Source organism: Ciconia boyciana, chromosome 1 (genome assembly GCF_034638445.1).
Source record: "Ciconia boyciana chromosome 1, ASM3463844v1, whole genome shotgun sequence".
In the NCBI taxonomy this organism is placed as follows: Eukaryota; Metazoa; Chordata; class Aves; order Ciconiiformes; family Ciconiidae; genus Ciconia; species Ciconia boyciana.
The window spans coordinates 61,803,298-61,825,781 of NC_132934.1; the positions used below are offsets into that span (position 1 = coordinate 61,803,298).

The 22,484-nt window shown below is 44.1% G+C and overlaps 2 protein-coding genes across 6 annotated transcripts in view; one reads left to right on the forward strand and one right to left on the reverse strand.

Annotated features, from left to right (window-relative positions):
• C1H12orf75 (chromosome 1 C12orf75 homolog) overlaps nt 1-18,206 on the reverse strand; it is a 44,514-nt gene extending 26,308 nt beyond the window's left edge. The window contains exons 1-3 of one of the 4 annotated variants that reach the window (XM_072870964.1): nt 18,091-18,206; nt 17,691-17,974; nt 2,365-2,515 (exon numbers count right to left, since the gene is read on the reverse strand). In XM_072870964.1, the coding sequence (XP_072727065.1) occupies nt 2,365-2,415 (51 nt within the window). In that variant the 5' untranslated portion in view covers nt 2,416-2,515; nt 17,691-17,974; nt 18,091-18,206. Of the gene's footprint in view, nt 1-113; nt 458-494; nt 660-2,364; nt 2,516-17,690; nt 17,975-18,090 lie in introns of those variants that run through there. The other 3 variants (XM_072870947.1, XM_072870955.1, XM_072870972.1) reach the window with 3 other exon arrangements.
• APPL2 (adaptor protein, phosphotyrosine interacting with PH domain and leucine zipper 2) overlaps nt 17,335-22,484 on the forward strand; it is a 39,451-nt gene continuing 34,301 nt past the window's right edge. Inside the window, exons 1-2 of one of the 2 annotated variants that reach the window (XM_072870933.1) lie at nt 17,336-17,591; nt 18,821-18,928. Coding sequence is in view for 1 of the 2 variants with exons in the window: in XM_072870924.1 (XP_072727025.1) it covers nt 17,538-17,591 (54 nt within the window). In the remaining variant the exon portion in view is untranslated. Of the gene's footprint in view, nt 17,592-18,820; nt 18,929-22,484 lie in introns of both variants that reach the window. The other variant, XM_072870924.1, reaches the window with a different exon arrangement.

Here is a 22,484-nt window from a genome sequence, read left to right on the forward strand (position 1 = left end):
CAACTTCTCCCGCAAGCAGAGGAGAAGTGGCACGAATTGATTTCGGAAGTCGCGTTCGTGGCTTTACAGGGAAGAAAAGAGGATGGAGCTTACACTCCCGGCGGGATCCTTACGTCCAGCTCCTGGCCTGGGCTCGCCGTGCCTAGGGCAGCTACTAGGCGGCGGTGACCCCAACGACAACCCGGGCACCAGAAAGCCTCCGGTGCTCCCCGGCGGGCCACGTCACCCCCTCTCCCCTGGGCAAGTAGATCAGCCTCGGGAAGGGCAGATGCTCTTGCAGGAGCGCGGGCAGCGATTCCCGCCGCTCGGACGGGCATGCCCCAAACCGGGGGGATGCAGCCCCACCGGGGGTGGGTGCGTGCCCGCCGCCGCCCCCCGACCCGCAGCCCCCCGGCGGGGCTGCCCGCGGGATGCTCGCACCGCCGCTCGCCCAGCCCAGCCCGGCCCGGCCCGCCCCGGCCCGGCCCGGCCCCGCGCCGCCGCCGCCGCCCTACCTCGCCCGCCCGCGCCGCTGGCCTTGGAGTTGCCGCAGCCCATGGGCGCTGCCCTGCCCGGCGCTGCGCCCGGCCGTGCGGAGCGGAGCGGAGCGGAGCGGTGCGGTGCGGAGCGGAGCGGCGACGGGAGGCAGCCGGCGGCGGGCGGAGCTGGGTGGGAGATAAAGCCGCGGGGACCCCTCCTCCTCCTCCTCCTCTCCCTCCTCCTCCTCCTCCTCTCCCCACCCATCGCCCGGGAAACCGCCGGCCCCGAGCGCCGCCGCCCGGCACCAGCCCCGGCCCCTCACCGCAACCCCCGTCCAGCCCCGAGGAAAGCCACCCCCTACCTTCCCGGGCTTTCCCCTCGTCCCCCCCCGGGCTTTTCCCTCGTCCCCCCGGGCTTTCCCCCAGTCCCCCCGGGCTGGAGCTGTCAAGCCGGAGATAAGGCATCAGCCTGCAGGACCCCTAACGATCCCCAGCAGCAGGCAGCGAGCCCGGGGCTTCCTCGGGCAGTGAAGATGCCCCTCGCCTCCCGCGTTTCGCGGCAGCTTTGGGACACCCCTCATTCACCGCGGGGGAAACGGTGGCAGCCACAGGTCCAGGCTGCGACCCCACATCTGCCATCAGTAACAACCAGTGCGCTATTTCAAGCGAATATTTATTGGTTGCTTTCGGTATTTCTCTTCTTATAGAAACATGATGGTGAAACTGAAGACCCGCTGGGTTGGTAAGAGCTACAGGTTTGCTTTTCCCAATTAATGTCAACAGCACTGAGAAATGTGCAAGATGAGTTTACAAAGTCTGCAAGCAATCTTTTTTAATTCAAAATTTGTATCGCTCCCCAAAAAGAATTTGACTCATTTTCTGCTAACCCGAACCTTTCTTCCACACAGAGCAGTAAGCGGCTTGATGGCTTACTCTTGCTCAGTCCTCTCAAATGACCAGGGAGCTGAAACCCAATGGATACAACCAGATGCAACCACAAATAATCTAGCTAGCTAGATATTACTGCTACAACAAATCTGTTTACGGGCTCAGAAACACGATTTAGGGGTGTCATATAAACACCAGTACGAGCATCACAGTTGCTTATGACTGGTAACTGTCTTTACTACAAAAGGACCAGATATAAAATGCTGCTGCCTGATCTTTCAGTCTGTTCAGAGAAGAGAAAGAAAGACATCACAGTTCTCCTACAGACTTCCCAAAAAGCACATATTAAAAACAAGCAGCTCCATAAGCAACAGAGTCAACAATGTCCAGTCTCCTATGGATTTATGCCCTGGGGAGGCACACCTGCATGGGTTCACTGATGTCTAACCAGCAGTGAGCACACCTCGGAGCAGGGTGGGCATTTGTAGCATCTGCCTCCTCTGGTTGGCCACCTATTTTCATGACATTTGTAGAAAGTCAATATTTTCAGGGTCTTTGCCTATACTTTCCTGACAAATTGCCTGAACCTGAACAATCAGTTCCAAGTTTAATAAGGCAGGGCTAACCAGGCACATATGCACGGCTACACACCTCCTGCACCACCATCAGCCCCCAAGCACACAGGCAGCACGACTGTGTGCATTTTGCTTCAGAAAAAAATCTCACAAAGGTTCACAGACACCTCTTTTTGATGGCCAATTTTCTGACAATCGCATATAGAAAAATAAATCCTCAGGCTGAGCTTGCAAGTGCCAAGCATCAGCCCAAAGTGAATTTCTAACGTCAGAGTTAAGAAGGAAGAAAGGGTCCTCTGAAAGCAAGGCTGAAAGACATGCTGCTTAAGATCTGTACGGTTTTCTAATACAAAACCAAGCAAAAAATCCCAGCAACCCATGCCGACCATAGACTTGCCACACTGTGGAATAATGTATGAACATGGTTTTGATACATAATTTACCTGGGAGGAAGCAGTTGTGGTGAGCACAGAAACCGAGCCATCTCCTCGCATATTAGAAGAGGCAGCTGGGAGGCAAAAATCCCCTGGAGATGCTTCCACACCGAGCCATTACCCTGGCCACGAGGAGAAGACACAAGACTGGTTCAGAAACCTGCAGTAGTAATAAGGATAACAGAAGGATGCTGTCACTTCCTTCTAAGCGCTCTCACTCATCTTACAAGTTCGGTGTATCATACACAAGCTGAGTGCCCAGTGCGCACAAACTAAGGGCTGTATTGAGTTCAATAAGGCAAGAAACTTCCAGCACACCCATCCAAAGCTGGAGCTAATAGCTGTTTGAGGGGACTTAAGGGCAAAGGGAATGTGATATATTCCTCTATGTACTCTCTGGGATTGTAATGAGTCAGCCCCTCCTGAACCTTTTAAAAGAAGGGCCCCAAGGCAAACTTTCTCTCTTGGCAGCTGTATTGTAGGTGCCTCCTATTTCAAATGAGAAGACACGCTTTAGTTTCAACTTTACCTGTGTTATACACAAACCGAGAATTTCACTTTATTAGTGAAAATAACTGGTTGCAAAATACAGTCGCATAAGCAAGTTAATTAAATGAATGCTTTACATCAAAGGAATGGAGTTCTCAGAGCAGTGTGTTCCCTGCATCAACCAACTTCCAGTGTCTGCTGTCATGCACCCTGCGTACTCCATCTCCTCTGAAGAAGACTGGGAGATCTATGGATGTGAGCTTCTGTAAGTTTTTCAGAAGGTGTAGTGAGAAAGGACTTTGTTATTCTTTCCCTAAATAAACCTAAAATTTACCCAGCTGGGAAAACAGGTTAGTTAACAGGATTATTCAAATCTGAAATTCCAGTGATTTTCTCTTTTTGGACGTTTTTGCTAGTCCAAATTTGAAATTCCAGTGATTTTCTCTTTTCGGACATTTTTGCTAGTCTGAGTGTTTGAAATCCAAACAATCTGTCTGTCAAGCTGGTATGCAGGTCTATGGAGAAGGATTTTTAAGTCCCATAGTTACTGCTGGGTGTTAGGAAACAGCCCTTATTTGTACAAGAATGTATACTTTCTCAAATTCTTTTTTATCTAGGCATCCATATAGGAACCTTCTTCACCCATGATTTTTTCTAACAAAACACTTGCTTCCAAAGGCTTGTATGTCAGCTCATGCAAGTATAGAAAAAATATAGTGCTAATTACCATCTTCTGGGTATTTTCTTTTGAAGCGTGTCTTTTAGATAGGGATGTTTGCAAAACCGCAAGTGTCCTGAAAAAAAAAGTCCGTTCTTCATCGGTAGTTAGCATCCTGAGATTAATTTTTTCCTAATCAAATTTACAACAGGAATTCAATTTAGACAAAACTTTCCCACTTTAAGAGTTGCACTACAAATCCATTGTCAGAGTTAAACAACGCAAACACAGTTGTTGTTCATGGTGAATTCTCAATTCCAGTGTTTTCAAGTTCAAATTCCAGTGTTTTCAGGCTACTGTGTACTGTTTCTCCCTGGACAGTTTTACAGTCTTCCTACAGCACTCTTGTTTTATAGCTAGCAACCTGGACTAGTAGTTTTACTGACTTGTTCAAATATCATGGTGCTGCATAGATAGTGGTCATGACCATTTAGCCACCAAAGGCCAGACAGCTACACCCCAATTTCCTAGTAAACCTGCAAGGATGATTCTGCTTGAAAAATTCATTAGTCCAAGCCCCACTTGACCACAGACAAAAGCACTCTTGGGTCAACTGAGGGTTGTTTGCTTTTACATGTCAGTAAACAAAGCCTAATGTAACAAGATACTCAATTATTTTCACTGATATAAAGAGGGGGGAAAAAACAGATCAAGAACTTGTTAGTAAAAACTATCATGATTCCACAATCGTCAAAGGTGCCTACTACATGGCAGTGGGAAATGCTTCAGAATTTTATATACAGAGAAGACCTCTGCATTGCTGTGAGCATTTACAGAAAACCCATTGCATTCTTAACAAAAAGTGTTAACAAATTTGATTTGGAGAACAGAAGCCAAATGACAATTATAATAAAACCTATAAGCCACCAAAAAGATAAGAAACTACAATCCCCTATGTTTCTATAGTGTTTCTTAGCAATGCTTATATTGTGATAGCACTTGATGATCACACCAGTCTGACCCCAACTGTGCAAGGTACCACCTGGACATATAATGAATTTCCATCTTTAATGGCAGTCAGAAAGACAAGAAATAGCTGATGGGCGAGATAAGAGAGAAGCCAAAGTAGTAAGCAGTGTGATACGATTACTATTTAAAAAAAAGTGCCTAACAAGAACATAAAAAAGCTGTATCAGGTCAAAGCAAAGATCCACCTTGCTCAGGATCCTGTCTCTGATAGCAGCTGAAAGAACAGAGGAAACTCATATGGTATGTCCCCCAAAAAACTCTCCCATCTTCCAGCACTTGCAGATCATAGTCTTCCTGAGACAGATGCGGTTGCTATATATTTAGCAACCCTTAACACATTTTTCTTCCATGAACCTGTCCTGCCCACCCTTGAACCCATGTAAGCCCTCGGCACCCAAAGCATCCCGTGTTCCCCTTCTCAGCCACATGTGATTTGAAGAACCTCCTTTGGCTTGCTTTGAGACTGGCTCCTGCCCACTTCAGCTGTTGATGGTTTGTTCCTTGTATCAGGATAAACACTGAAGAATCAATCCCGCGCTTCCACACCATTCATGATTTTTGTTCTTCATAGTAGAATAAACAGCAAAGAATCAATATGCCATATCGCCTATCCTAATCTTTAGTTAGCAGCAGTGATGGTAAGCTGTCATTTCCTGGCAGCTGTATCAACAGGTAGTTAAAATGCTTTGAAAGAGATTTTCTGTGAAAGGATTTAAAAAAAAACATTCTAGAGCCTAGATTCTGCTAGTAATAGCAAGCTTATACAAGAAGCGGTGCAGGGACACTGCATGGAGGGAGCAGCCAAACTGCTTTGCCCATCATAGACTTCTTGTAATCTGTGCAGTGTCCCCCCCCTTGCACGCCTTGTTAGCAACGAGAAAATGTGGATAAAGAGCTTTCTATAAAATCTCCCCCTCTTCCTTTTCCTGGCTGCCTGGGACCCCCATGCTCGCTGTGGGAGCTTCTCAGCACCAACCCCACACTCCTCTGACCCCTGAGCTGCTCTTGCCTCACCTTGAGCCCACCGCTGAAGCGAGCAGCCCACAGACGGGCCAGCTACCAGCTAGCACTAAATCATCCACGCGACATTATTTATCACAACAACACAGCGGAGAACAGAATCAAACTACAAGAACTTAAGAGGAAAAGCGATTTGCATTTCTCCTTGCAGTGATAGTGGAAAACTTGACCTGAGTATTTCTTTTAAATCAAATGATGACTCCTTCTATTTAAAACACAAAATCGAGTAGAACGTATTGTTTTATAACGGTCTATGGAAGCTGACTTAAAAAAAAAATTAAACTTTTTACGTTAAAAAAAAAAAGAGTATTTGTCAAGAACAAGGGTTTTTTTCTTCCTAAGGCAAGAAGATTTTCATTCATCTATCTGTTCCTGCTCTCATGGAAGTCACAAATAAAATTCTCATTATTAGGCCAAATCAGACATGGATTGGGACAAAATCAATAACATCCATGAAACTGCAGCATCCTCTAAAACACCTGGCAAGAAATGAACAAGGAATCCACTGGTCAGCCATGGAGAAGGGCAAGCATATCACTGAGTGAAGGGCCAATACATGTTGAACAAATGTGAATATTCAGTTACCAAATATGCCAGCTTTACGAAAAATCCCCCCCAAATCTTTGACAGAATGAATACTACTTAATTTTGCAATAATTCTTTCTGAATGTGATTATTGTGCATAGTCATGAAAACCCCTTTTGTTTTTAAAAGCTAACAGTCCAGGGCATATGATTCTTAGCTGATTTACAAGGTAGAAATAGAGTTCAAGAGTAAAACTTTCAAAGGTAAGTTCATGGAGAAGAAATAACTCATAATTCAACGCTAGTATGTTCACATCAGTGTCATGTCTGTTCCTAAAAATGTCTACATTTTAGCACACATTCCTGCATAGAGCTTTTGAAGAATTTGCTCCTGAGCTCAGCTATTACCCACTCCCTGCAAGATTTTTCTTTCAGAGGCATAAGGATGATTCAGTTTTGGGCTGTGTAACCAAGCATTCTCCGAGCTCTTGGGATCCCTGTCTGAGTGAGGATCACTATATCAATGTCAAAGCTGATTTAGAAGGTATATTTTATCAGTGTCCTTAAACAGCTGCATTCATATCAGTGGCAGTGAAATACAGTTCCAACATCTGCGCACGTTCAGGCCTAGGAGAGTGAATTCCCAGCTTTCAAGAAATGGTTACATTTGAAACATCAGAGTCCTCCTTGGGAAAGGCAGAGGAAAACAAGAAAACCTCCCTGGAGATCTTTACCCAAATGCAAATTCTGGCCTTCCATGTCTTATTTCTTCAGAATCAGTTAGGTAACTACCTTGCCTTTTCCCTTTCCAGATACAAATGGATGATGCCAGTGACTTTTAATTAATAACATTCTAAATTCGTAGGCACATTTTCCTTAATTCCCCTCCCTTCCATTTGAAAAAGATGCTTGGCTTAGTGTTGGTGTATTTGCTGCTACAATCCAAGGTAGGTGCCCTTGAAAATAACAAATGGACAAATGCTTACATTGTATATTCAGAACCAGTTTGGAATCCTTTCTGTGCCCGAAAGGTTGATATATATGCTGTATTAGATCCTTCTATTAGAGGTCTTCTAAAAATACAGGAGATACATAACAGTGCTCCCTACCTCTGAGGTCACTCAACCTTCATTTTACTATCGCTGATAACAAACAGTCTCCCAGAGCTCTATTCCAGAGGAGAAAAGCATCTTACTCTCTTCTTTTAATATGCTATGCAGACAGAGTAATGTCTTTCCCCTGTCTCTCACCACATAAATTAATTCGCAAGATGCAGCTAAATCAGCTTTTACAAACAAAGAAGGGAATCACAAAAATGAAAAGATAAAAAAATGGCAAAATGCTAGAGAAAGGACCTTTATACTGAGATGCCATTGCGATGCCAGTGCAGCAGTGCATCCCTTCGAAACAAAGCATGTGCTTCACTTCAGGCATATGCTTAACCCCACTGATGTGCACTTAACACACACTTGCACCACTTGATAAGCCTAAATACTTAAGTAGTGTAAGACAACCTGACCTAGATCCCCGAGAGAAAACTCTCCTTGCCTCAAAATTGTATACGAGAAAAGGCACACCTCTCAGGACATGGTCCTCTGCACAATATACTGGTCTGCCTTAGGGAGTCCCACACTTTCATTTCAAGAGAGGCCCTTCTGCACACAAGGTTCTTATTTGCTCAGTGTCATGGGAAGATGGTATCCCTGCTTTGTTTTCTTTTCATTTTCATGCACTTTTTCAGATGTAAATTCTTCCTCTGTTGTTGATAAAGATTTGCATTAGTTTTCCACACATAGTAATTGGTTTTGCCTTATATTGGTAATTAAGCCAAATAGCACAGTCACTGCCTTGTATGTAGAGTACCTGCAGATTGGAGAAACAGGAGATACATCCTCATGACAAAAAATGTCTTTATCAAAGCTACATATTTATCCACCTCTGGTTATTTAACACTCTATCTTTTGAAAACTTAGGTAAGCTATATGTAATTCACTCTGGGTGGGACTTTCATAACTTGTATGTGCCATTTTATTGAAAAGATGGAATGCTGCTTCAGCAAATACCAGCCAGGTTAAAAAAGAGAAAAACTCTATGTCCATCAAAACAGCACCTCTTTATCTAAATATGCATTTAACACAAGAGGATGCTAATCATTTTGATTAATTGAAACTTCTGTCATATTAGGCATACAGTAAACAGAAGTTGTTCATACAATTAGCAACATAGAAGCAGTGTGTGTTAGCTTCTTCAAAAAAGACACCCATGTATGCCAATTATATTATTTTGCATTGACTGACAAAGAGCAAAAGTATGTTTTTAACACTGAATTTTAATCAGAATGTGATTTTTGACAGATAAAATACAAGTAATTTTTAAGCACTTAGAGAAGGCTTTTGTATAGATAATTTGAAACATTTGTAAGAGCAGAGTATTTGTATGCATGAAATAAAACAAACTGTACGCAATCAGTATGTGTAGTTACATAATGTTCTCATAGGAGACATCCTTTTAGCACCTATATAAAGGTGACAATCTCCTCTCACTTACATTAATAAAGATGAAGCAATTCACCCTTGTTCTAACATGGAGTCAGCTTCTGGATCCACAAGCAGAGGCAAAGGGTAGAGAGAGACACAGAAACAGATGGAGTTTCGGAATCTCTGCATTAAACACTTTATCTAGTTTCATTCATTCCAGGTTTAACAACATAATGGAGGCAACGCACCAAAACCCAAGACCAGCTGGTCCCCAATATATCCCCAGAATTACTCCCAAAACACTAGTATTTTGTTTATTAGTATTTGCATCTGTAAATGTGTCCAAAAATCATAACTTGGGGCTCTTAAAGTGCATGGGATTGCATAAAAATTATGAACTTAGCTTAAAATAATTGCTGTGGAGATTTACTTCTTTGATTTCTGATTAGTGAGCATTTAGGTTTTGAGGACTTGGATTTGCTCTTTCCTCCACAATGATAAGGACTAGTTCTTTTCCAGCAAAACCAAAATCTCTCTCATCTCATAACAAGAAGCACATGTCGCTTGGGGAAGCGCTGATGGGGAGATGACAGCCCCAGTAGCCCCTTGCAGCGAACCTGCCCCAGAAGGCTGCGACACAGTGAAAGCACATGTGCCGGCAGCACCGATCCAAATGTACAACAGCATAAATGAGAAGAGATCTGGACTCAAACCTAACAATAACCAGAGTGCTTATTTGAAACTAAGCCACTCTTTCTGAATTTAGTTTTCAAAGTACTGAACATTGACTCCATTTGGCAATGCCACGTATGACGCAGTGTGAATCACATGTAACGACCTCTGAAGTACTGTATGCACAAGCACTTCTGTTCAGGCAAGGGCTGAAAATCTCTGCAGACTTTTCTTTTGTCATAGATTTCTTTCAAAGCAGTTAAGTTAGTTTAAATGCCGATGAGAACATTTTCCATTGCATTATTATTCATGTTCTCCCAGTCACAGATATGCATTGCTGTTCTGCTTGGGGCTTTTTTTCTTTTTGCTATTTCATACAGGTTTGATTTGAAAGGATGAAAAACTAATTAGGAACCACTGGTCTGCTCTAAGAAAAACTTATTAGGTCCTATTGACTCTGTCTGTTGTACATGTTGTCTGCATGCTTCATGGTTTTCACAAAGACAGACAGATGATTGCTGACCTAGGATCTTGTCAGCACTTATGTTTACGGAGTATTTAAAGATAATGACTGTGTGTGACCCCTGAACTAAATGTTCTGGTTTTAAAAAATGAAAGAAAAACAAAGATAAGCAATGTGTTACCATAAATGAATTTGAAAGAACTGGAAAACTATTTACTGATCCAGCCAACATTTATATGCCTGATTAATCTCCAGGAATTTGACAGGCTAAACACAAGTTTCTATGTTTGCAGGACTGGAGCTAAGTAGCCAAGTGCACAGGTAACATACACCATCATTACAGCTGTTACAAAACACCTGCCTGCATCGCAAATCTCATGGTGGAAAGCAAAAGAGCAGGGCAGCTTCTCCACTGCAAGGCAAACTCTGGAGAAGTTAATGTGAGGTGCTCAAACAGTGGGCAGTTTATAGCCAGCAAGCTGCCTGCGGCCTGGTGAGATAATTCATCTTGCTTGTACCTTGCTCACAGTGGCCTTTATCCTCGTAAAAAACTGAGAGAGGTTTGCCGACTGGAAGAATTATTTTGCTAACAGCAGCCGTGCTGCCGTGCTGCCAGCCTGGCCGTGCTGCCAGCCTTCCTAGGGACCATCCTCTGCAGCCTTCCTAGGGGCTGTGCTCTTACTCATGTTGTAAGACCAGCACATCTCTGACAAGACAGTCTAAGAGCTACAACACTATGAAAGGCAGTAACAATACGTGGCTTGCAACCTCCACTATAACCATTCAACTCTGCTCCCCTTGTACTCCCGACTGGCCCCCACGAAAGCAAGCCACCAGCATGCCGGGGTGGCAATCCTGCCACCAGCAGCAATGCTGGATGCAGTGTCTCAGTGCACACGCTGCGCAATTCTGGCTTTCTGGCAAGCCCTGCATTTGCAACAGTAGGTCCAGTCATATGACAGGAAAGGGTTTCCAGTATTTGGCTTTCTCCAGACAGCAGCAAAACGTCTAAGTGGCCGTCACAGGAAGAAAAATTAGAAACATCTGATCTCATGAAGCTGGAAGCATCTGAGCACTGTGGAGGAACACAGAGTTTGGTGAGATGGTTCCTGCTGAGCTAGACTGGGGGCGTCCAAACCTTCTACCTGGGCAGCAATGCAGCAGTTTATTTTCCTGGTATGCCAGCACTTGCTTGTGTACGCGTGTCATGGCGCTGCCTTGGCAGCCTGCCCAGAGGAGTCACTCCCCTTCAGGAAACAAACAGATTGTGGTATCAGTGCCCATTTGGGTGCTGCCTAGAGCTTCCTTATTGCTTTCTGTATCATCCTCTGGGTTTTCAGCTGTTTCTCTAAAAACACATAATGACACCCTGTTGCACCACCATGTTCTGCTCTGCCTTTGCCTTGGGCAGCACAGGCAGGCTCTGCTCAAGGGGGAAGCAAACCAGGAGAGCCATTTGGGGCCTCTGTAGTCTGCAGTAGCCTCAGTTATGGACCAGGACCTCCTTGTATGCAGAATAAAAAGAGCCTGGACAGCAAACAGGAAGGCCAAAAGGGATATAATAATGCGAGTAGACTTTTGTGGACTTCTAATAGGCCTTAGGATATGTTCTGCTATATATAAGTGTTATGAGTTAATCGTTCAGCTTTTTTAGCCTAAGCAGCCATAGAAAGACGCCAAGGGAAGGTGAATCAAAGGGAGTGATCAGAGTTAAGACAACATGAACTTTTCGATTCTGTTGTTCAGAAGGAAACACGATGCAGGGCCTGGTTGGTTCAAGTGATCTCATGATAAAAAAATTAGGCTAAAAGCTGGCTTTAGATACAGTGACAACATTAAGTGCATTTGCTTCTGATATTTGTATTAATGTTGTATTTTAAAGACTATAAAAGAAGGGCTCTGAGTCAGTGTTCCCTCTGACACTAAATTGATCTGCAGTCCTACCTGCAGATCCAACCTGCATTTGCAACATGGTATTCTGACCTTTGGTAACCTTTATACCTAACAGGTTACTTATTAGCATTTCATAAAACAATTATATGCCAGGCATTAGATGTCTCTTATTCTAATCTACAGAATCATACCACATGCGCATTTCTTTGACGAAGCACTTGTATTATTCTTTCTGTCACTTGTTGTATTTCACAGTAAGATTTTTCACTATACCTCAGATACCCCCGAACTCCATTGGACCATCACCTGAAATAGGAGAAGTGTCTGCTAGGCTAGTGAGCAACATACATTACAAAAAGCACAGCTGAAAGGAGAAAGGAGCCTGTATCTTAGCATATGCCCAAGCACTGCAAAAACTGTGGACAAAAGGTAATAATATTAGCTTAAAATATTTCAGTACCTCTACCTACCAACGAACCACCCATTCTCTGCTTGCTCCTGTTCCTTGCAAAGCAAATGCAAACTGTTAAATCAGATGCCCTTCATCAGCCAGGCTCGTGCCAACACCACGGGAAGCCACGCACCACAGGGCAGAGGCAGGCGTGGGGGAAGTGGTGGCAATACCTCTAGCCGGTATTGTCATCAGAGACTCCGGCTTTTGAAACCATATTCTTATTCTGGATCTGGATGGAGGCTGCTGCTGTACTTGGTTACATGAGGGAACTTAATTGTCCTTAAATTACATGAAATTAAAAGATGGCAGTTACAGCCCTCACCTTCAAGGACATTTTAATTCAATCCATCCCACTAGCCAGTACATCTGTACATATCCATTCTGGCATATGACTAAAGTGTTTAATGGAAATAAACAAAGCCATGTGTTTTACATTAAAACAAAGAGTATGAGATCTTGGTTACATGGCAATTAATAATTTCAACGGAATTTTATTTCAGCCTGGTATTATCTTGTGGGTCATACACAAAATCACAAGATACTCCCTCTCTACGTGTCCAAGAGTTCTCCTGTACATTAGATGCCCTATTATTAATTTAACCAGTAATTTATTCAGGTACTATTAAAAATGTTTTGGGATGCTTCTGGTAATGAGAGTAGTGAGATTCTTTTTCAAATCTTTCACTTGTAAAGAATTAATTTGAAGTGATTTATTGCTACTATAATTCAATATACCCTCTATATTTATGCAGGACAGCCACACAACTTAAGAGTAAATTATTACACCTCTAAAAGTAATTTGTAGCTCAAAGATTTCTTTGTCACTGAGCACGAAGAAGAATATTAGACACTGTGCTAAATGCATAAATAGACTCAGCTGACTTTGCAAACATGTGACTAGCACACTACTGCTCAGAAATTTCTTGTAAAGTATAAGGTATGAAGCCAAAAAGGAAGTATAACGCAATATGTTCTTTCAAGTTATAATGGAACATATGAGAAAGAAAACACAATGCAATATGACTTACCCTGTAACTAGTCTAACCAGAAAAAATAATTATAGTCAGCTCTCCATTATTTCTGGGTGGATTATCAAATTTGGAAATAAATTATGCTAAGGATGCACAACAGCTGCCTTGTTTCCAAACAGGCCAATTAGAGCTGGCAGGGCTTATTAACTCACGCACAGCACCATCCAGGTTCAGCACTGCTGCTTCCAGCCCCGAGCTGGCACTGAGCGGTTAAGTGGAAAAGCACTGGGGCAAACCTGGAAGCATGGCACTGAGACCCTCCAGTCCTGCAGAAGGCACAGTCCTCAGCTGCCGTCTCACGCTGTGGTCCCTTCTGTACGTGCGCAAAGGCAGTCTGGGGAGGACCATACTTGACTGGCTGGGCACCAAGGGATATTCCTGACCAGCCTCAAACAGGAACAAGACTGTCACACGTAAAACCCCAAATTCAAATTTGAAGATGCACTAATTTCTGCGAAACTGCAGCAGTACTGGAAGATTTTACATCACTTTGCCAAGAGATGTATATAGCAGACAAATCTCATGCTTACAGATCAATCCAAACTTTCTTCTTCTTTCCTTTAAAATTGTTCATTCTCTCAGCTATGACATTTTTGGGCTACATTCAGGCTTTTGCTGGAAGGAAGCCCCGTCTTTTCTTAGAAACAGTACAAGTAGTTCACATAATGAATTACTTCATAATCAGTGCTCAATTATTTATTGATTTTACTTGATACTATTAATTCTTATTAGTTTTATAAGCAGTATCTATCAATTTCATTTTGGCCATTCCAGGGTTTTTACCTTAAGTTTTCACATTGTAAGAGGCATTTATCTTAACATAATTAAGTCACCTGTAGGTTACAGAATATGCTCATAAGAATTAATTGGACTGCTTACTGGAAGTGTTCTCCAGCTCAGTTCATACTGCCGTGACAGGTTTTTTGAACATTCAGGTGATTGATTCTAGGTACTGTGTCTGCTGTTTCCCTGTTCTCTTTCCATATGTACAATGTTCCCATTAAATTTGACTTTGAAGAATATCTATGAGAGTGCTTTTCACTAGCAAGACTTTTTGTAGTAACCGAGTATTGCATTCAATACCTGGATTTAGAAGACAGGAGCTGAAGTGTTGTTAGTCCTCTGCTAGCGCTGCCCAGTGCAGTGAGCAGCTCCTGGACCACGCAACAAGATAAAAGCCATGCCACTTCTCTTCCAGACGGGGATAAAATACTGTGCAATGTAAAGCTACTGAGACAGCTCTGAAGAAGCTGGCTTGGGTACCAGATGCAGCATGGGTACCACAGGGTGCCCCAGAAGCATGCCGCCTGGAGCTGAGCTAGCCAGGCTGCTTCCAGTGCACTGCCTAGGCCTGGCAGCCCAGCACTGCAGCACTGGTGCTGGGCACCGAAACCAGTGAAACCCAAAGAAGGCATCTTCTCGTGTCAAAGGCTTAGACACCCCCTACCCAAAGGTCTGCCTATACACAAAGGTACCTACTTCTTTTATAATATCACTACTGTTGTATAAATAAATTGTTGGAATGTTTGGTGGTAGTACTATGGGTTATTTTAATTATTTTAGAAACATTATTGGGAGTTACCAAAACTGAAGAATAATTCTTGAGACCTAACAAAACCAGGTGACTGGGAAATTAATTGCAATTTCAGTAAACCAAGGAAAGGATAATTTCAATTATTAGAAGGCAAGATTTTATTTTTAAATTCAAGAATACCTGGACTGTATTGGGAAAGTTCAATAAATGTTTTGATCACTATAAATAGGCAATCCACCAAGTTTATAGCTGTGTAAGGAATTATGCAAAAAAGAATGACAGATAGTAAAAGCCTCACCCTTCAGTAGTTACTGAAGTGCTTTTTGTTTTATTTAAATAAATAAAACTAGTAGAACCTGTTCTGGAAATAGCTATCCTCAAGTTTGGAATGACAACAGGCTTCCACGCTTCAACATTAGACTAAACAAAGCCATCAATGGGAACAAGATAAGACCTTAAAGGTTATAGCTCTTGGGAGGGAAGACAATGTGAAATAAAAACACAAACCACACCAATGTTTTCTTGGTGAAGGAAATACTTCACCCCAATGGGAAAGAGCTGTTGCTGAACTATTTCAAGACTAGAGGGGGAAAGAAAAGGGCAGAGTTGTAACAGAAGTATTTGGGAAATATTCAAAAATGCCCTGAGGCTACTTTAACAGATACAGAAAATCTGATAAAGCATGGTCTTCTCTTCCTCAGTGAATTTCAAATAATGTTTTCAAAATCTCTGAAGAAAGAAAAGTAAGACTTTAACACAGACTGACAAAATTGGCTCAGAAGCGGTCATGGATTCTTAAGTCTAATGCCTAACTAGTGCCTTACTTCATATTCTGTAGGCAAAAAAAATTTCTCTGACCTCTTTCCACCATTCTAAAATTCTCTGAAACAACATTATTATGATAAAGCTGTATCTATTTTTGTTTTCTTATTATGTAAATATATACTGTCATACTTGGTATTTTTGGTATTAGCTAGTGATTTTTATTAATGGTTCAATGTCTTTATTCAGGCAGGAAAAGTGGACTGAACGTGAGAACTCTGTTCTTACTTAAGGGCCTGGAACAGGGAGTCCAGCATCAGGACCAGTGGAGCAGAGTCATACCAAGGCAGGCTTGGCACATTGGGTTAAAGGTCCCATCACGAGCTTCAGAAGCAATGCCAATCAATGTCAGACCCACAGAAATATCTTAGCCAAAATTACAGGGTTCAATGGTCATTTCTCATACATAATTAAAGCAAACAATCATCCAGCTGATCTGCAAAACTTTCCTAAGGCCACCTGCTTGTGTACAGTCTTTTAATCAGCAAAAAAACCCCTGTATTAGCAATCACCTTTCTTGCCATATAAAATGTTCACTATCGTTTAAGAATGATAGAAGTGGAAAAATCCACTGGGATTTAGATGCAAAGAGCAGACACCATAATGGCAAAGCAGGCCAATACTAATGTTTGGAGTTCTTTTACAACTCAAGCTGCATTTTTTTTAAAATTATTTTTCTTCTTTTAAAAGAGGGCAGCAACATGAGTTATCTGAAGACTGTGAAGTTTCTTCCAAGATGATAACATCTTATCATTTTACAGCCAGTATTTTTGTTTGCATATTCTGTTCAATTGGCAGGTTTCTTCCTAAACTCTTCAGAAATGTTTTTTTCTTAAATGAGATTCTGGTTTTGCATATCTCTATTTTTGCCTTGAGCCATACTGGAACAACAAATGTTACAGCTGACAAGTACAGAGCAACTGATCTGCAGATCAGTAACTCTGGACTTTTAGAGAAACTGAGCCATCCAAAAGCAGGGACACCTTTCAAAAACATGAACATAATGAAATACTCATGCATGAAGCAAGACTCTGCTTACTTTGAAAACATTAGCTTTGTTCAACTAAGCATCTGAATTAATGTCTAAATGCTGAAGTTATCCAATGCAATTAAGACAGCAGTGACACGATAATAAAAACATGGCTTTGTACATGAAGGACCAGTAACTTAAAATGCATCCCTTCCAACCCCCCCAAGCATAGGGATGTAACCTGCCTGAGTGCTGAGTGCCTGACCTGCTGAGTTGGGATTGACCTGCCTGGAGCGCTCTGCGGTCTCACAGTTTCACTTGCAGAGTTGTCCATAAACAAGAATGAATGCAGATGCCACAAAGGAGGGCCGCTTGTAAGCAAGCCTATCTTAGTCAGTGGCTGCACTGGTCCTAGAAAGTGGCCGAGGCCCTGGGTGCTTCTCTGAGCCACCTGGGGCTCCAGCAAGCTGGCTGACCCTGCCGGCAGCCCCCAGCCCTGCGGTGCCCCCGAGGAGAGCCAGGACGCCCTGAGGGACACAGCAAAGGGCTCACCCACAGCTGGAGGTCCTCAAGCCCCACAGGTCTAGGCTGGATGATGCGATCTTCCCTCAATTCCATCACACCCACGCACCCTCACAGCTAGGGAGATCTCCCTCAGCTGAGGGGGGAATCCCATAGTCCCCACTAGCATCCTCGTTCCCACCACCCTACTGCCCAAGGGACAGAGCCAAGAGTGGGGCTGCGGGAAGCCATTCCAGCCCCTGCTGTCCGCAGCTGGGGAGAAGATGAGCGAGCACCCTCCATCTGAGGCCTCGTCCCAGGGCGAGGCCGCCGCGGCGCCGACCAGGCCCAAGGAGTTAATGGCGGCAGGAAGCCACCCCCTGCTGCCGCCCTGCCTCCTGCCGCCGGCCCTCCCCGTGACTCGCTTCCTCCGGCGGACGGGAACTGGGAGGAGTGAGCGGCCCCGGGCTGCCGCCCCCACCCCGCCAGCGCAGCCAGCCAGCGCCGTGCCCCGCTGCCCGCGGAGAGCCGCGGCCGCCCCAGCGGGGAGGGACGCCGCCGAGCCCCGCCACCGGGGCGTGCCAGCGGGCGTCCGCCGCCACCGCGCACCCAGCTCCCTGCGCCCAGCCGCGCCGCAGCGCCAACATGCCCGCCGTCGATAAACTCCTCCTGGAAGAGGCTTTGCAGGACAGCCCGCAGGTAGCGGCCCGCTGCCAGGGGCAACGCTGGGGCGGGGGGCGCAGCCGCTCCGCGGCCGCTGCCGGGGGAGAACCGGGCCGCCCGCCGGTGTTGACGCACCTGAGCTGGCGGTGCCGGCGGGCAGCCCGCTGGGTCCGGCCGGGCGGTGGGGGGTTGACGCCTCGGGAGGGCCGGGGAGCAGCCGTCCCGCGGCGGGGAGAGGGCCGTCGGCAGGCGGTGCAGGAGGGCAGGGCGTCGGGGCAGCAGGGCGGGCGCCCGACGGGCAGAGAAGTGGGTCAGGGTGACTTCGCCGGTCGGAGTCGTCAGGGAGCAGGGATGCTGTGAAGCAGGTAAACGGCGCCCGTGTGGCGTTGCGGGAAGGGCTTTGGCCTCGTACGGGGCATCTGTCAGGGAAAAACAGGCTGTGTCTGCTCCTGGGGGCCTCTGGAGAAGGGGGCTGCACCCCAGCGCGGGGGGGCAGGGTGTGAGGAGGCCGGGGCACGGCGCCCTTTCCCCTCACCTCGCTCAGACTAACTCCTTCTTTGGCTTTTTCCTCACGCTGTCCCATCTGGGTGTGCGCTGGCTGGCTGTAAGGGCTGCCCTGCAGAGGTGAGGTGTGTTGGGGAAGGATAGGTGGGCATGGCTTGGTGCCCTGGCTTCCTCCGAGGTCCCTGAGGGAAAGGGAGACTTACACGCTGTGAGTCACCTGGACGCGGTGACAAAAGTGGGATGAAGGAATGTCACTGCCAGCATGCCTGCTCCTCCCTGCTCATGGTGAGGGATCTCAAGGGCGGTAGTTGAGATACAGGGGCTTCCCATGAGGATAGATGAGGTGAGGTGGATCCCACCGAAGATGACCTCCTTCTGAAGGAGTCTGAGAAATGAGGACAGGCGGTTGCTGTCGTTTCCTTCCCAACCCTTGCTGGCAGGGGAGAACATTTCTCCCCTCACCCCTGTGCTACGCCCAGCCCATCGTAGCACCCTCTGCCCCAGTGCTGGGAGCCATGATGCGACACAGCTGCAGAAGTGACCCCTGAGGACCGTGGAAACCCCACAGTGTATGTTGTGATGTTTTTGGGGGGCAGAGAGGTGTGAAGCCTCGAGAGCTGGGAAAGGAGAATGGAAGGAGGGAATTTTGGGTGGAAGTAAGGGGAAGGGGAAAAAGTGGAAATTTCACAGAGGGGTGAGGAAGCTGCACTTGAGGACAAAGCGTAGTGCAGACAGAGATACAAAAGTAATTGGTGAAGCAGGGAAAGAAGAAGGGAGGGCAGGGTGGATCGGCATGGATCCTGCTCGCAAGTAGCCCTGTGTTGTAACCCTGCCTCATCTGCTGATGGATCAGGAAGAGGAATGAATAGGTAAGCTGTGGAGCAGATTGCTGAAAGGTGTTACAGAGTCTGTTGTGAGACATTTTGAAAGAAAGATTGGACATGCACCTGTCAGGACTTAATGAGTCTTGGGGCTCATCTTGATCACCTCTTCTTATCCTGTTTTTCTGTGATTCCACAAAATCCCATCCTAGTAAGAATGACTTTCATCATCTGTTTGATGTGGTGTTTGTGGAATCTCCATCCTTGGAGAATTTCAAAACTTGACTGGAAAAAGTGTTGAGTAACCTGATGCAATGCCAGAGTCAGCCCTGCTTTGACCAGGGGTTTGGACAAGGTGACCTGCAGAGTTCCTTGCCAGCCTGAACTGTTCTGTGTTCGACAGTTTACCAAAATATGCTAGATTTATTATGAGCAGTTATTAATGTTTTTAATATTAACCTCCCCAATGCATTCTGGAGCTGAAGAACTTGACACACAGGATAACTGAACTCATTTACCTCTTCAGTCAACACTTCCTTCAATGATTAAAAATGTAACACTGACTGAAAGCAGCTGAACAATACACTGAATGGAATTTGGAGGTCTTCGTCTTTCTTCTGACCTGAAATGAAAGCTGCTAACATCTCCTTTGCAATTACTGGAAATACCAGGCTGTGCATAAACCTGAGTATTTGCAGGATGTTTTGGTTTGATTTGGTCATTACTTTTTGTTCAAGTCCTGCAACTTTGGGAGGGAGGGGCATTGCTTAATTTTTATAATGGCCCAGTGTTGCTAAAATCTATTTTTTCATGCAAGGAAGCAGGTTTTTTTTTCAGTCTTTTATATTTTTATTTTTTCTTGGAGAGCTTTAGATTCATAGTACAACAGGGTCCCTCTGTGAGCTGGGTGCTACAAAATCAAAGCAAGAAAGCAGTCTCTGTCCCATAGAACTTACAGCATAGCAGCTTATGGGATCATTTACTTCTGCTTAAAGTGACCTGTGCCCTGTGCAGTCACTTACAGCAATGCAAAGGGATGGTAAAATGAGGCTATAACCTCACTTTGTATAAACCGTGTGACATATGTAAATTACATGCAAGACAGAAGAGAATTAGGCCAAAGTTATTTCTTCATCAGTTTTCTGAAACTTGATTTCTCTCTCCCCCACAGTATAGTACTTTTGTCTTGATTTGTCTCCAAGCACTGGCTGAAAAAGGCCATAAGAAGTGTCTTAATTTTGAAGTGTTTGGCCACAAAATAGGAGAGAAATTTACGTAAGCACTCATGCTAAAACCAAGGGAAATACTTACGTTAAAGTAAAAATTTTTTCCTATGTTTTCAGAAACCGAGATGATGGTGCTATTAATGAGGCCTCCTAAATGTTAGCTTGATATTTGGATTACTGGTTTATTTCAGCAGCATTAGCTGCTATTCCAGAATTTGTCAAAACAGCAGCAACAAAAATATACGCATGCTGGTATTTTGTTGCAGTGCTTTAAAATGGTGTTCTTAAATGTAAAAGTTTCCAAGAATAACTTCCAAACTGCTTGAATCATTTATTGTTTTTATTATTTTTGAACAATGTGCTAATAACTGAGGCCAAGACTTTCAGAAATTGTTTCCCAGAGCTGTTCTACCTGAACCCATATTTAGACATCTGAAAAATGGAACCTGCAAAAATTCAGTAAGATTTAGGAATGTAGCTGGCATTCCTGTGTTTGGAAATCTTTTCCAGCATGCAGAAACGTGTGATTTGTAGCCTACTTCAGGCAATTTCTTTATAACTTTTTAGTCTTGGCTTGATATTTGTCTTGATAAACATTGTGTCAAGTTTTATCATTGTTGCCTTCCCTAGATTTATTTTTTTAACCATCTTCACATCCTGTGCATTTCATGCACTGTTGTAACACAGAACAAGGAAGATGAGCACTGTATAGATAGAAGATAGTTTGTTGACATTAGTTTTGCTTGTTTTAATGCGTCGTTGAAGATAAAACATTTAAAACCATTGCTTTTCAAAAATATCTGTGTTTTCAATTACTGAAATAATAGCTTAGTGTGGAAAACTCTCAAAATCATGCCACTGTCCTTGTAGGGAAGTTCTGCACAAAGGTCCTTTATAAGTTTGGGTTCTTGGTATCCATTTCATTGACTTGGCCTTCTCTCCATTCTTTGGTTTTTATGTTCTCTTTATCTGAAAACAGTACTTTGTATTACGTATCTCCTTACATGCTAAGATCTCAAACTAGTTTCCCAAATACATTGACTGCCAGCATCTCTAAGGTAGGAAGTATTGTAGCAACTTAGCATGTTAGCAGACTAAAATGTTGAGAGCTTTAGAGTTACTCAAAGTATGGAAGTACTCCCATCCAATGTCTAGAACAGAACACAACCACTGACTCCCAAGTCATGTACTTTAATCACTGAGCAGCACTAATTTCTGGCTTAGATACTTCTCGGCAGAGATGAAATGATAGTCTTAGGCCAGGGTTCTTGAAGGATGCTGATTTTGAGTTTTTCAGGACAAACATAAAGTCTGGGCAGAGAGTTTTGCAGAGAAGAATAAATGCCTTGGGGAAGTACATGTGCCTTCTTAAAGGTTAAAATAGTGGAGCAACTTAAAACTATCTTAAATCTTTGAAATAAATTTCCCAGATTCGAACCTGGATATTTCAGGTACATTAGAGATTCCTGTAATATGAGGATAGATAAAGCACTTGCTCTGTTACAGGATTGACGTGATTATGAAAGTACTGGAGTTTATGCGTGCCCCTCATGTAAGCAGGTGAAACTAATTAATGTCATATAAACTAGCTGTACAGATGGAAAGACATTGCCAGTTAGCATCAAACAGATTGGATTTACCAAAGTTAAGACTAAGGATGGATCATGACTTTGTTAAAGGGACAGCCTTCCCTCTTTCATTATTGTCTTGATCTAGCAAATTCTGGAGCTCAGCATTGTTCTGAGATATCTTTGTTTCCCATCTCAGGAGCTGTATCAGCAACATAATTCTTTGTTCCTGATGATTCCACCAAAACAAACCAAGGGAATTAATGTCTTTAAGATAACACAAGTCATTATGTTCTTTTTTTCCCCCCCATTTGCTGACAAGAATGAGCTAGCAGAATGGAGAAAGTACGGGGTATCTCTGAGTGCGTGTATACTTCTCTGCCTGTTGTTGATGAACACTCAGTTGTTTGGTCCCATTATGTCAGCTAGCTTTGGCAGTGGCCCTTTAAGAGTTGCTCAAGACAGTTGAGAGTGAATAATACTCTGTCAATTATCTCATGGAAAGGGGTGCTTTTAATGCAGTCTGACATTAGAGAAGTAAAATGAGCAAGCAGTGGTCTTTGACCCGGAGTCCTTAATGTGGTTTGGATTACTGTAGTCAGCAGGCAGATATTTAGGATTTTTTACATTCCTGATTATGTTGGAAGGAATGTCTTTTAGTTAGAGCAAGAGACTGGGAGTCAGGATTTGGCCATAGCATTTTATCACTTTGCTTCCTTATGCCTCAGTTTACCTATCCATAATAGAAAGACTCATTTCTACATGTTTTGAGATTCTGAATAAACAGAATCATGCAAAGTTAAAGGCTTA